The sequence below is a fragment of the Oryctolagus cuniculus genome, chromosome 10 (assembly GCF_051225735.1).
Source record: "Oryctolagus cuniculus isolate XC-2025 breed Fujian yellow rabbit chromosome 10, ASM5122573v1, whole genome shotgun sequence".
Classification (NCBI taxonomy): domain Eukaryota; kingdom Metazoa; phylum Chordata; class Mammalia; order Lagomorpha; family Leporidae; genus Oryctolagus; species Oryctolagus cuniculus.
In genome coordinates, this window is record NC_142876.1 from 114,613,900 (window position 1) to 114,629,054 (window position 15,155).

Genomic DNA, 15,155 nt, shown 5'->3' on the forward strand with positions numbered 1-15,155 from the left:
AAGCTTCACATATATAGTTATTGTAATATAGTATACATAACCAGAAATGCACAGAGGAGCATATAAATGATTTTGTGTGCATGTGAGATCACACTTACATCAACACCCACTTAATAACAGTGCACTAGGGGCTTCCGCTGTGGTGTGGTAGGTTAAGCCTCTGCCTGCAATGCCAGCATCCCATATGGGTGATGGTTTGAATTCCGGCTATTCCCCACTCCCTGCTACTGGCCTGGGGGAGCAGAGGAAGAGATCACACATGTTTGAGCTCCTGCAGCCATATGGGGGACCTGGAGGAAACCTCTGGCTCTGGATCAGCTCAGCTCCAACTGTTGCAGCCATCTGGGAAATGAACCAGTGGAGGGTAAACCTCTGTCTCCCCATCTCTCTCTGTCTCTCTCTAATAAAGTAATATTTTAAAAAAAGAGCAAAGCTTTGTTATTACACCAAGAGTCCTATTATTCCCCCTTCCCATTTCTTTTAAACACATGAAATAAGAGTAAATTGTAATGTATATGATATGATTCAGTAAAGCACTATTGATAACTGTATACCATATGATATAATATCCACACCATTTATGGGCCCTAAATTTTATTTAACAAATATAAATTTCCAAAGTACAGCTTATGGATTACAATGTCTCCCCCCCATAATTTCCCTCCCTAAGAATAATTGTGTGTTAATTAAAGAGTACAACCAATGGTATTCAGTAGAACAAAAAAATACTAAAAGGAATAAAGTAGTAAGTTGTTCCTTGACATTCAGGAAAAGGGCTGATCAAGTCATTGTTTCTCATAGTGTCCATTTCAATTCAACAGGTTTCCTTTTAGGTGCACAGTTAGTTGTTACTTATCAGGGAGAACATGCGATATTTGTCTCTTTCAGACTGGCTTATTTCACTCAGCGTATTGTTTTCCCAATTCCTCCATTTTGTTGCAAATGGCAGGATTTCATTTTTTTTTTTGCTGCTGTATAGTATGCTGTAGAGTACATATCCCATAATTTATTTATCCGGTCTACTATTGATGGGCATTTAGGTAGATTCCAGGTCTTAGCTCTTGTGAATTGAGCTGCAATAAACATTAAGGTGCAGACAGCTTGCTTGTTTGCCAATTTAATTTCCTTTGGGTAAATTCCAAGGAGTGGGATGGCTGGGTTGTATGGTAGGGGTATATTCAGGTTTCTGAGGAATCTCCAGACTGACTTCCATAGTGGCTTAACCAATTTGCATTCCCACCAACAGTGGGTTAGTGTCCCTTTTTCCCCACATCCTTTCCAGCATCTGTTGTTGGTAGATTTCTGAATGTGAGCCATTCTTACTGGGGTGAGGTGAAACCTCATTGTGGTTTTGATTTGCATTTCCCTGATGGCTAGTGATCCTGAACCTTTTTTCACGTGCCTGTTGGCCATTTGGATTTCCTCTTTTGAAAAAATGTCTATTGAGTTCATTGGCCCATCTCTTAAGTGGGTTGTTTGTTTTGATGTTGTGGAGTTTCTTGATCTCTTTGTAGATTCTGGTTATTAATCCTTTATCTGCTGCATGGCTTGCAAATACTTTTTCCCATTTTGTTGGTTGGCTCTTCACTTTCCTGACTGTTTATTTTGCAGTACAGGAACTTCTCAATATGATGCAATCCCAAATGTTAATTTTGGCTTTGACTGCCTGTGCTTCTGTGTTATTTTCCAAGAAGTCTTTGCCAGTACCTATATCTTGCAGAGTTTCTCCAATGTTCTCTTATAATTTGATGGTGTCAGGTCATAGATTTAGGTCTTTAATCCATGTTGAGTGATTTTTTTGTGTACGGTGTAAGGTAGAGGTCTTGCTTAATGCTTCAAAATGTGGAAATGCAGTTTTCCCAGCAGCATTTATTGAATAGACTGTCCTTGCTCCAGGAATTGGTTTTAAATCCTTGATCAAATCTGTTGGCTGTAGATGTTTGTATTGATTTCTGGTGTTTCAATTCTGTTCCATTGGTCTATCCATCTGTTTCTGTACCAATACCAGGCTGTTTTGATTATAACTGCCCTGTAGTATGTCCTGAAATCTGATATTGTGATACCTCCAGCTTTGTTTTTGTTGTACAAGATTTCTTTAGCTATTTGAGATCTCCTGTTTCTCTATAGGAATTTCAGCACCACTTTTTCCAGATTAGCAAAAATGTCTTTGGTGTTTTGATTGGTATCTCATTGAATCTCTAAATTGCTTTGGGAGAATGGACATTTTAATGATATTGATTCTTCCAGTCCATGAGCATGGAAGATTTTTCCATTTCTTGGTATCCTCTTCTATTTCTTTCTGTAAGATTTTGTAATTCTCATCGGAGAGATCTTTAACATCCTTGGTGGAGTTCATATGAAAGTGTTTGATTATTTTTGTGGCTATGGTGAATGGGATTGATCTTAGAAGTTCTTTCTCAGTCATGGCATTACCTGTGTATACAAAGACTGTTGATTTTTGTGCATTGATTTTATATCCTGCTACTTTGCCAAACTCTTCTATGAGTTCCAATAGTCTCTTAGTAGAGTTCTTTGGGTCCCCTAAATAGAGAATCATATCATCTGCAAAGAGGGATAGTTTGACTTCTTCCTTCCCAATTCATATCCACTTAATTTCTTTTTCTTGCCTAATATCTCTGGCTAAAACTTCCAAAACTATATTGAATAGCAGTGGTGAGAGTGGGCATCCCTATCTGGTACCAGATCTCAGTGGAAATGCTTCCAACTTTTCCCCATTCAATAGGATGTTGGCCGTGGGTTTTTCATAGATTGCTTTGATTGTATTGAGGAATGTTCCTTCCATACCCAGTTTGCTTAGAGTTTTCCTCATGAAAGGATGTTGTATTTTATCAAATGCTTTCTCAGCATCTATTGAGATAATCATATGGTTTTTCTTCTGCAGTCTGTTAATGTGGTGTATCACATTGATTGTTTTGCGCACATTCAACCTTCCCTGCATACCAGGGATAAATCCTACTTGGTCTGGGTGGAGGATCTTTCTGATGTGTTTTTGCATTCTATTGGCCAGTATTTTATTGAGGATTTTTGTGTCTATATTCATCAGGGAGTTTGGTCTGTATTTCTCTTTCAATGCTGTATTGTTTCCTGGCTTAGGAATTAAGGTGATGCTGGCTTCATGGAAAGAATTTGGGAGGATTCCCTCTCTTTTGATTGTTCTGAATAGTTTGAGAAGATTTGCAGTTAGTTCTTCTTTCAATGTCTGGTAGAATGCAGCAGTGAATCCATCTGGTCCTGGGCTTTTCCTTGTTTTGAGGGCCTTTATTATAGTATCAATTTCTTGCTCAGTTATGGGTCTGCTTAGGTTTTCTATGTCTTCCTGGTTCAATTTAGGTAGGTTGCCTGTGTCCAGGAATCTCTCCATTTCTGATAGATTTCCCTGTTTGCTGGCATACAAGTCCCTGTAGTAATTTCTGATGATTCTTTTTATTTCTGTGGTGTCCTTTGTCTCATTTACCTTTTATTCTCTAATTTTATTGATTTGAGTCTTTCCCTTCTTTTTTAGTCAGGTGGGCAAATGGGGTGTCAATTTTGTTTAATTTTCAAAGAACCAGCTCTTTGATCTTTTTTTATGTTTTTTTTTTTTTTTGGATTCAATACTGTTGATTCATTCTGTGATTTTAATTATTTCTCTTCTCCTACTAGTTTTGAGTCTGGTTTGCTGCACTTTTTCAAGATCCTTGAGCTGCACTGACAGCTCATTTATTTGGTGCCATTCTAATTCCTTGATGTAGGCACCTATTGCTATAATCTTTCCTCCCAACACTGCTTTTGCTATATCCCCTAAGTTTTGATGTGTTGTTTTTGTTATCCTCATTTACTTCCAGATAATTTTTGATTTTTCTTTTGATTTCTTCTCTGACCCAGTGTTCATTCAGGAGCATGTTGTTCAGTCTCCATGTGTTTGCCTATGCTCTTGGGAGTCTTGAGTTGTTAATTTGCAACTTCATTCCACTGTGGTCTGAGAAGCTGCATGGTATGATTCTAATTCTTTTAAATTTGCTGAGACTTGCTTTATGGCCTACTGTGTGGTCCATCTTAGAGTAGATTCTATGTACTGCTGAGAAGAATGTGAATTCTTTAAATGTAGGATTGAAAGTTTTGCAGATATCTGTTAGATCCATTTGGACTATCGATTAAATCTGGTGTTGCCTTGTTGATCTTCTGTCCTGTTGATCAGTCTATTTCTGAGAGTGGAGTATTGACGTCCCCCAGTACTATTGTGTTGGGGTCTAAGTCTCCCTTTAAGTCCCTTAACATATCTTTTAAATAAACCAGTGTCCTGTAGTTAGGTGCATATACATTGATAATAGTTATATCTTCCTGTTGAATTGATCCCTTAATCATTATATAGTGCCCCTCTTTGTCTCTCTTAACAGTTTTTGTGGTAAAGTTTATTTTGTTTGATATTAAGATGGCAATGCCCATTCTTTTTTTTCATTTCTGTTGGCATGGAATATCTTTTTCCAGCCTTTTACTTTCAGTCTGCATGCATCTTTGTTGGAAAGATGTGTTTCTTGTAAGCAGCAAATAGATGGGTTTTGTTCCTTAATCCATTTAGCCAATCTGTGTCTTTTAACTGGACAGTTCAGGCCATTAACGTTCAATGTGACTATTGGTAAGTAGTAACTTTGCCCTGCCATTTTCCCAAAGATATTTTCTAATATATACTTTGGGCTTCCTGTGGTCTTTTGCTGTGAGGTTTTCTTCCTTTACCTTCTTTCATTTTGATGGCTGTGTTTCTGTGTGCAACACATCTTTAAGCATCTTTTGCAGGGCTAGACGAGTGGCGACAAATTCTTTCAATTTGGTTTGCTATGAAAGTCTTTATTTCACCTTCATTCACAAATGAGGGCTTTGCAGGACATAATATTCTGGGATGGCAGTTTTTCTCTCTTAGAACCTGGGCTATATCTCACCATTCCCTTCTAGCCTGTAGCGGTTCTGATGAGAAGTCAGCTGTGAGTCTGATTGGAGATCCTCTGAGAGTAATATGTCATTTCTGTCTAGCATATTTTAGGATCTTTTCTTCATGTTTCACTGTGGTGAATTTAATTACAACGTGTCATGGTGAGGATCTCTTTTGGTCGTGTTTATTAGCGGTTCTATGAGCTTCCTGTACTTCGATGTCTGTCCTTTTCCAAACCCAGGAAGTTTTCTGCTAGTATCTCACTAAAAAGGCCTTCTAACCCTTTCTCCTGCTCCATGCCTTCAGGAACTCCTAGAACCCGAATGTTGGGTTTTTTAATAGTATCCCGTAGATTCCCGACAATATTTTTTTTGATTTTTTTGACAGGCAGAGTTAGGCAGTGAGAGAGAGAAAGGTCTTCCTTTTTATGTTGATTCACCCCCAAAGTGGCTGCTATGGCTGGTGCATCGTGGTCGGCATGCTGCGCTGGTCTGAAGCCAGGAGCCAGGTGCTTCCTCCTAGTCTCCCATGTGGGTGCAAGGCCAAAGGACCTGGGCGATCCTCCACTGCACTCCTGGGCCACAGCAGAGAGCTGGACTGGAAGAGGAGCAACCGGGACAGGACCGGCGCCCTGACAGGGACTAGAACTTTGGGCGCCGGTGCTGCAGGTGGAGGATTAGCCTTGTGAGCCGTGTCGCTGGCCTCCTGACAATATATTTTAGATTTCTAATTGCCTCTTCTTTTATTTGGTTTGACTGTATACTTTCCTGTGCTCCATCTTCTAAGTCCGATATTCTCTCTTCTGCTTCACTGATTCTGTTTTTAAGGCTCTCTAATGTGGTTGTCATTTGATCTATTGAATTCTTCATTTCACTATGATTTCACTATCACAATTTCATGTTCTACTAGTTTGTTCATCTCATTTTGATTCCTCCTTAAGATTTCCTTTTCATGAGACATATTTTCTATCCTGTCCAGTAAGGATTTCTGCAGTTCAAGAATTTGTTTTTGAGAACTTCTAGATGTTCTTATCATAAATTTTTTTGAAATCCGTATCTTGCATTTCTTCCATCTCATCATATTCATAATCTGGAATTGGGGTGTCTTGTTCATTTGGGGTGTCATAATGTCTTCGTTGTTCTTGTTTCCTTGGTTTCTGCATTTGTTGCTTGACATTTTGAAGATATTCTTTGTTTTTTTTTTTTTTCTTTTTATTTTTTTTCCTCACTGTGTTGGTTTTGCTCGTTATACTGTGACTCTAGATTAAGTGGACTGTCTACTTTTGATAGATCCTTAGAGGCTTGTATTGGGTGTGGCCAGAGAGCTCTGTATGGTTCTTCAGGTTTAAGGGTGTGCCAAAGGTGACACACCCAGGTTAGGTGTGGTAAATCTCTCTCTCTCTCTCTCTCTCTCTCTCTCTCTCTCATTCAGAAGGGAAGTAATTCCACACATCTGAACAGAGTTGAAGGCAATCAGTGTCTGAGGTCTGGACCCTGTGGGTATAGTATTCATCTGCTCTTTCCCAAGGACCACAAAAAGGATCTGTTCAGTCCTCAGTGTAAGCTCAAATTCCCCTTGTAATCTCCCACCAGGTTGCCAAGGTTGCCAAGTTTGTGGCATCTCAGGCACTCCATGAGTTCTCTTCCACACCCTGTTTTTTTTTCCCACAGTCTCAGTTCATTAGTTCCACACATCCACTAAGTCTTAACCTGCTGTTATTTCTTCCCACCAAAGTCAGGTTTTTCTGCTTGGCTGAGGGTGGCCCAGAGGTGGCGCACCTTTTACATATGTCCAAGATGGTGTCTACTCTTTGTCTTGCTTGCCTTTGTAAGGTGAGTGGAGAGAGAGAATCATGTCCATACCGGTCCCTATTTTGTTACTCTCCTCTAGTTTGCCTGGTGAACTTTCCTCCACAGGGCTTCAAGCCTCGTTCCCCCTAGGCTCTTCCTGCCATTTCCCTGCCAGTGTCTCAGGCTACTGAGGTTTTGCCTCACCTCCCTCTACCAGCACTGGTGCATAGACTCGGCAGCTGGGGTCCTGAGCCGTGGGCACCCGTGCCCTCCTCGTAGGTCCACCGTGCCCCACTAGTTCCAGAAGAGTTTCCTCTGCAGTTTTTTCCCCCTAGCTCTTCCCTGAAACTACTGGATCTCCACTTTTATTAAACTATCTTTCCCCGCACTATCAGTGTGGTCCTTCCCTGTTCCACCATCTTCGAGATTTGGGCCCTATATATATTAACTATCAGAAATAATAGAATGCACATGATACTTGCCTTTTGGGATCTGACTGACTTCTCTTAGCATCACTATGTCCAGTGGAATACATTTTCCTGCAAATGTTAGTCTTCCATTCCTTTTTCTAGCTGATTAATGTTCCATCTTGGGTGTGTGTGTATGTGTGTGTGTGTGTCTTTACCCAGTCATTAATTGATGGACATGTAGGCTGATTTCATATCTTAGCTATTGTGAACTGAGGTGCTGTAAACATGGGAGTGACAATCACTTTTTCATATGCTGATTTCATAATGTAGGTATGTTCCCAGGTGTGGGATAGCTGGGTATATGGCAGATCTATTTTTAGTTTTCTGAGTAATCATCACAGTGCCTGCCATAAAAGTTGTACCAGTTTGTAACCTACAGAGTATCAGGATACCTTTCCTTTTCTTCCCCATTCTCATTGGCATTTCTTTAATTTTATTGTAGGTTGTATTCATTCCAACTGGGGTGAGGGGATACTTCATTGTAGTTTAATGTGTATTTCCTTGATGGCTACTGATCTTGAGCATTTCTAAGGTATCTGTTGCCCATTTGCATTTCATCTTGTGAGAAGATGCCTATAAATGTCGTTGCCCCCCCCCACTTCTTAACTAATTTCCTTTGTTGATCTTGAGTTTCTTGAGCTTATATATTCCAGATATTAATCCTTTTTTGGATGCATACTCTGCAAATATTTTCTCTGTGGATTATGTTGCCTCTTTGTCAATTGCTTCCTGTGCTGTGTGGAAGTTTTTAGCTTAGGTGATCCTATTTGTCTCTGAGAATTTATTGCTTGTGCTTCTGGGGGCTTATTAAAAAAAAAAAAACTCGGTGTATGGCCATGTAATTTTAAAATTTCCTCTGTGTTTTTCTCCAGCATTTTCAGAGTTTCAAGTCTTAAGTTTAGAACCTTTATCAACTGTGAGTTGATTTTCACTTAGGATGTGAAGTAGGGGTCTTGTTTTAAATTTCTGTGTCTGGGCTTGGTGCTGTAGCACAGTAGGTTAATCCTCTGCCTTTGGTGCCGGCATCCCATATGGGTACTGGATCTCATCCTGCTACTCCTCTTTCCATCCAGCTCTCTGCTATGGTCTGAGAAAGCTTTGGAAGATGTCCCAGGTGTTTGGGCCTCTGTGCTTGCATAGGAAACCTGGAGGAAGCTCTGGGCTTTCCTTTCAGTGCAGCTCCAGGCATTGCAGCCATGTGGGGAGTGAACCAGCAGAAGGAAGACCTTTGTCTGTCTCTCCTTCTCACTGTCTGTAACTCTGACTCTCAAATAAATAAAATGTTTAACAAAAATAAACTTCTGTATCTAGAAATCCAATTTTCCTAGCACTATTCGTTGAGGTGACTGTCCTTTCTCCAGGGGATGGTTTTTTTTCCTTGGTTTTTGTTTTAAACATTAATTTATATGTTTGAAAGGCAAAGTTACAGAGAAAGAGAGGACTTCCATCTGCTGGTTCACTCCCCAGATGGCTGCAGTGGCCAGAGCTGAGTCAATCTGAAGCCAGGAGCTTCTACCTGGTCTCTCAGGTGCCCAAGTACTTGAGCCATCTTCTGCTTTCCCAGGCTATTGTAGAAAGCTGGATCAGAAGTGGAGCAGCTGGGACTCGAACTGGTGCACATATGGGGAGCATATATGGTATGCCAGCACTGAAGGTGGCAGCTTTACCCATTAGGCCAAAGTGCTGGCCTCCAAGGAATGGTTTGCGGTCATTCAGTTCAAAGATTAGTGGAGGTATCTATTCTTTTCTATTTGTCTACATGTCTATTGTTGTGCCAATACCAGACTATTTTGACTATAGTGGCTCTGTACTATGTGTTGAAATCTGATACTGTGATGCCTCCAGCTGTTCTTATTGCTTAGGATTGTTTTAGCTGTTGGGGGTCTTTTGTGTTTTCATATGAATTTTAGAATTGTATTTTCCTGTTTTTCCATTTTTGGGAACTCGTAAGTCTTGAATATTTGATGATATCTCAGATTTGCCAAACATCATTCTCAGTCTTTCTGATAGTTTCTTCTTGTTATTTTTTGTCTGATATTTCAGAATACTGATCTGGATCCAGTATTCTTTTTTTTCTGTTTCACCAGGTATGTTGTTAAGACTTTCTACTGTATTTTCTGTTTGAATTATTGGATACTCCACTTTTGTCATTATTTAATATCTGTATCCTTTTCAGAATCTCTTTCAATTTTATTTATTTGAGGTAAACAGATTCCATTTATACAGATACCTGAGCATAATGCTGCTTCCCACTCTACCCTCCCTCCTGCCATGCTCACACCCTCCCTTCTCCTTCCTTTCTTGTTTTCGTTGAACTTTTACAGTGACAGACTTTCAGTTTATTTTATGATCATCTGCTTATGCCTCTACTAAATACAGAACCAAGGAAGTAGTAAATACTAAAACCACTGATACTCAATGATATAGACAACAGCTATAGCAATAATAAAATATCAGTATGTCAGTTTTGCTTGTGTACATTACATTTTTTCCATACAGAGACTAGTCAGGTGCACAAGAACCAAGCTGTAGCTCTCAGCTCCGTGGCCTATACCCAGAACTACACAGTCACGGGGTGTAGGGGTCCAGTCTCCACCATGAAGGTGCCCTGTCCCCAGCCTGTTGGCCTCCGGCAGCGGTGGCACTGCCTGCTATTCCCTGAGTGAGGACTGAGCTCAGCTCTAGCTCTATCAGCAAATAGTTTGTCAGGTTGCTGGGGGAGGGGAGAAGATCCACATGGCCTCCTTTCACAGAGCTAAGTAGTCACCCTGCCCACCACAGACTCCCCAGGCCAGCCCTGCAGCCCTGCATCCAGTGAGGAACTTAGTTCTCCTCACTGCTGCATGGGTTCTGTTTGTCCATTCTCCACTGAACCTTCCCCTGTCCCCTGAGAATGCCGTCCTTCCTTGGTTTTTCTGGAATTTTTATGTGGATAACATCAATGTGGCTTCCCCATATTCCAACATCTTGGAGCTCCCTATTTTCATACATTTCAATAAACCCAGAGAACACATTCTATAGGAGATCATTAAGCACTTTCATGTCAAAGTATTTGCTCATGAAGAGACATGTTATTTATTCCTGAACAAGTAAACACTTACTTTCCTTCTCCCATATGGATTTGAAAAGCTGGATCATTCGTTTTTCACTACTGATGAGCACCAGAGGTCCAATGGTGGCATAGCCATTGCCCACCAACATCAGGAGACAGAGGTGACCTGGGTCAATTTTCCACCACATCCCTGAGAAGGAGAACACCATGCAGTCCAACAAGTACAGGAGCACAAAGACACTCATGAGCAGCAGAATGGTCTGGGTGGCCCTGTGCTCTGGGGAGGCTCTTGGAGAGAGGCTGGTGCTGTGAAGGTGCTGGGATCTCCTCTTGTGCCTGCACAGGAGAGTCACCATGTACCCACTTGAGATGGCCATGAGCCCTAGCAGGGAGACATCCCTGAAGATAGCAGTTACATAAAAAGTATACCGGGGTAAGTAGCTCAGGGGCCTAAGAGAACAGGACTTAGTAACAAACATAAGACTGTTGGATGTACGATTTGTGGTGGCAGTAGTGGATATGAAGAAGCGAGCACTGATGAAGAAATTGAAAAGCCACAGGAAGAGAAACCCACAAATGATGTGGTGTGATGCTGTGTGCTTGAACTTTGCCAAACAGGAGCTCCTGGGGCTGAGGGTGATGGCCTGGAGGATGCTCAGCAGGCAGGTGGTGCCCAGGGAGAGGCCCCGCATCACCTGGTACAAGTAGTTGACAGCTTTACATGTGATGTCCTCCCATAACTGCGGATTCTCAAAAATGTCAGCAGCTATGACCCCCACAGTGATCAGCATCCCCAGGTGGATGAGGGCCAGGTGCCCAATGGCCAGGTCGGTGGGCCTGGGCCTGTGCTTGAGAAAGAACCAGAGGACATGGAAGAGAAGAAGGAAGGCGTTGGCTGTGATCCCAATGCTGACTTCAGAGAAAAAGGCATTTCTTATGGCAATAAAATTAAAAAGTATATTGTTTGTACTCATCTTTTTGGGGAGGGAGAAAAATCATTTAGAGAATGAGGAAAAAGTAAGAAAAGTTATTTATCACAAATATGAATACCTTTATGATTCAGAACCACAGGTACCCCCTTGTGGATCAATGTGGATCAATCCCTATGTACCCCTTCTGCCTGGGTTACTGCAGCTCCTCTCTCCCTCTCCTGGGAGCCACTCTGTTTCCAGCTGTGCACCTTCCAGCTGTGGTTGGATACTGCATCCCACTGCTCAGCTCCCACAGGACCTGGACAGTAAAATTGTCATTATATGAAAGGTACTTGCAGAGTGTTACCTTCTTTTTACTTTTTCAATGTTGAGGGCAACCTGTTTCCCCTTGAATCTGCAAATCCTGATAAAATTCTGATTACATAATAAGAGTACTGTAATTTTTGGTGATTTCTAATGAGCACTTTAAGAAAGCAGCAATCAGACCACACATGCAATAATTATCAATGGTATGTCTATGCATCCACTTAGTTTTATCTCACTGCTATGATATTTTTATTTCCAGATAAACACTTTTAATTCAAGAGAGACCAAATGTTGATTAGTATAGAATCTGAATTTGAATGTCTGATCTGAGTTTTGCTAAATGTGTCACCTTCAAGTGTCACTGAACACATGAGCCCAAGTCATCTCATCTGTAACTACAGGTGAGCGTGTCACTTACTAGAGATGCTGTGCATGCAGGGTTTAGGTAAATGGGTGAGCAAGCACTGTGCCTGGGGAACAGTGGTCTCTGTGGAAACTGCAGCCATGGCTGTCCCTGTGAGGTTTTCCTCATGAGCTCACCTTGAGAGAGTGCCGTCCTCTCCTAACTTTCCAGCTCCATCCCAGCCTAGAGGAGCAGGGGGCCGTGAGCACCACAGTAGCAGATGCTGAACACCCTCTGTTCCACGGTTCCTTCTCTCTGTGTTCCTGGCTGTGGAAACCGCAGTGACTATGTTCATAGTCTAAGAAGACAGATGATTGCTTTCTATGGAGATGATGATGAGACACTTCCTCTGCCTGCAACAAGAAGGTGGTTCTAGAAGGTGGTTCTAGAAGGTTCTGCACAGGGGCCTGAGCCTTCCTGTCTTCCACATGCCAGGGGGTGCCTGGGACCCAAGTGTTGAGTGTATGCTAGAGAACTTGTTTCTGACCTAGAATGGATGCCTCCCCTGTGCAGCATTCCCATCTACTTTGGTTCCTATCTTACAAATATGAGGTATATCATAGTGTTCAAAACCCAGTAATATTTGAACATCTGTATCATATGAATATCAGGCTGACTTGCTTCCATATCAAATTACAGTGTTGTATTTTACCATCTGTGTTGCTAAGGAGCAGCATAAGGGTTTAAACAAAATTGGTGTTTTGCATTTAAGAATTCAAGAACACATTAGAATTTGGTCTAAACCTTTGAAATTTTCCAGTTTTCTACAATGGAAATTTTATGGTAGCATTTTGAACAGTTAACAATTTTTTTTTCTCAAAGAATTGATCAAATAAATGACATAATCTCCATACATTTAGCAAGATAAGGTTTGATTCTGTGATATGACAGGAGAAGCAGGAAAATGTGCCTCACTATTCACCTGTCTTTGCGTGTTAAGGGTCCTGTGCTACCATCAAATGAAGAGAACAGTCTTCCCAATCTTTCCTGTATTAACATGAAACTCCCCTGTGTACTATCTATCTGTTTCACCTGATAGGCAAAATCCACTGACAGTGCCTTAAATAATAACATTTACTAGATTAAATAATATTTTAATGTGACACTTTAAAGGATTGCAGTGAAATTAAAGTTATAAATTTCTGTTTTTGCTTATTTGAAACATTTGAGGATTTCTCTTCTGTAAATTGATATATATATATGAACATCAGAAAGCAAATGAAATATTATTTTCTTAAAAAACAATTTCTTGTATATAGAGGGTCTTTAAACTTTTCATTGAGATGCTTATTAGGGAAAAACTATGCAAAGTTTCAAAATGTTTTGTTCTGCCGTAATACACTTGTCTTTTAATTCAAATATTACCTGAATTCTTTGAAGCTCCCATTGCTGGCTTTCCTTTAGTTTATATCTTAAAAAAATTAAACCTCATAAGGACGAATTCATAATAGAATAAAACTGATTTGCTAGCTTCTCTCATCATTGGTATGTTGTGATTCAGGGGTTCCATATGTTCAATGTTTCTCAGGAGGTTTTTTAAGAAACGACAGTACATATGGAGCCACAAAGTTGGGATCATCTTAGGAAATCATATTTTAGGTGGATCATTCTCCAAAACTGTTGGAAAAGTTTTAATTTTCCTTTAGAGATATTCTCTCAGAAGGAGCTGAAAAGCTTTTCCTCTTTTCTCAGAATTAAAATAAAGTAAAAGGATAATTTTGGATACATTCAGGGCTACCCACTGACAGTGTCTCTGTGAGGATGAGGAGGAGCGGCTGAAGACACAGTCACTCACCCAGCTGTCTCCACACTGTGCTGAGTGCACACTGAGAATATCCTGAGAAGATTTCCCCATCGTGTTGCACAGAGAACACTCCTGAGCTGTAGAGGACTGTTGGAGCCCCATCTCTTCTGAGGCTGCCACAAACCTCCCTGCAGTCACAATAGGTCCCCCATCACACCCTGCCTAGGAACCCACCCACCCTGACTGCCCATCTGTGGAATAAAGAGGCACTTACCCAGGACGACAGCTGGGAGGATCCATGCACCTGAGAGGAACCTGCAGGGTTTTAAGGGAAGGTCATCCTGAGCTCATCTCTCTGTGGATTTCATTGTGGTGTTTGGGGAAAGGGGACAGATCCCACTGGGGACCACAGAACACGGAGTCCCCAGTGGAACCTGTCACCTATCTCTGCATGTTCCTGTATTCCCTCCTGCATAGTAATCTGGGGAGAGCTGATCTCCAAACTTTGCTGTGAGTTCCCTGACACATGTGTGAGGTCAGAAGGGGTCCAGCATTGTCGACAACACCACGTTCTCCCATTTTGATCTGAGAGCACCTTAGTTCCGACCAGTTCCACACTATGAAGTGCACCTGACATGGGGAGAGAGACCCCTGATGGCCTCCATGAGTTCTCTGGGGCTGAGGGTCCTCTCCTTACAGTGTGAGGTGCAGCCAGGTCCTGACATCAGTCACACACACTGAACTTCATATGCAAGTGGCATTAGTTGTATATTCCATGATGTCTGATCTTAGTTTGAATTGTCAAGCTCTGTCTCAGACTAAATAGGAATAAAAACCTCTAACATGTATGGGTGAAGGCAACCAACTCCATTTGAAACCCATTTCATCATTTTCATTCTCCAGTGACCCTTGCTGTGTCCCCACGTGTGATACAAACACAGCCCCTGCCTGGTGATGGTCCAGACCCTTTAGGAGGTGGAGCTCATGCCTCTGCACAAGGCCGGGACCTGTGCACACTGTGGCTGATGCACTGAGAAATCCATCCCTCAGCCCTGCAGGACAAGGAAAATGAGGGTTGAGTGATGATGGAGCAGTGTGGGGGGATCCAGGATTCCCTGGCATTGGAGGAGCCCAAGGCTTCAGATCTGATTGTTCTACCAACATAGAGGTGTCAGACAGTTTGGTCTGGAGCAGTTCTGTGTTGCTTCATTTTATTAAACTCATTCAGAAGAGAACCACTTAGAGTAGAATAGTTTCTGTCCAACAGTTCAAGAGATAAAAGTAACATGCCCTGGAAACAGTGTTACTCACCCAGCTTGTTCACCAAGCAGAGAAGTGAGACTGGGTTTAATATAAATGCTGTGAACAACATGTGTCCATCCATAGCCTGGGCTCACTCAGGCTGTGATAGGTGTGATCCACCACCCAGTTCTGCCCTGACTTCCGCTGATCAGGGATATGGCTCACTGGATCTGTGGCTGCTGATCCGACAGACTCAGTAGCACTGGAACCCATGAAGGGTGGTGACTCC

The 15,155-nt window shown here is 41.7% G+C and overlaps 1 protein-coding gene across 1 annotated transcript; it reads right to left on the reverse strand.

The window, feature by feature from the left end:
- Window positions 1-10,262: 10,262 nt before the first annotated feature.
- ORYCUNV1R1525 (vomeronasal 1 receptor oryCunV1R1525) lies at window positions 10,263-11,213 on the reverse strand. The gene is given in 1 exon segment (NM_001167214.1): window positions 10,263-11,213. A coding segment is annotated over 1 exon segment (951 nt).
- Window positions 11,214-15,155: the final 3,942 nt, after the last annotated feature.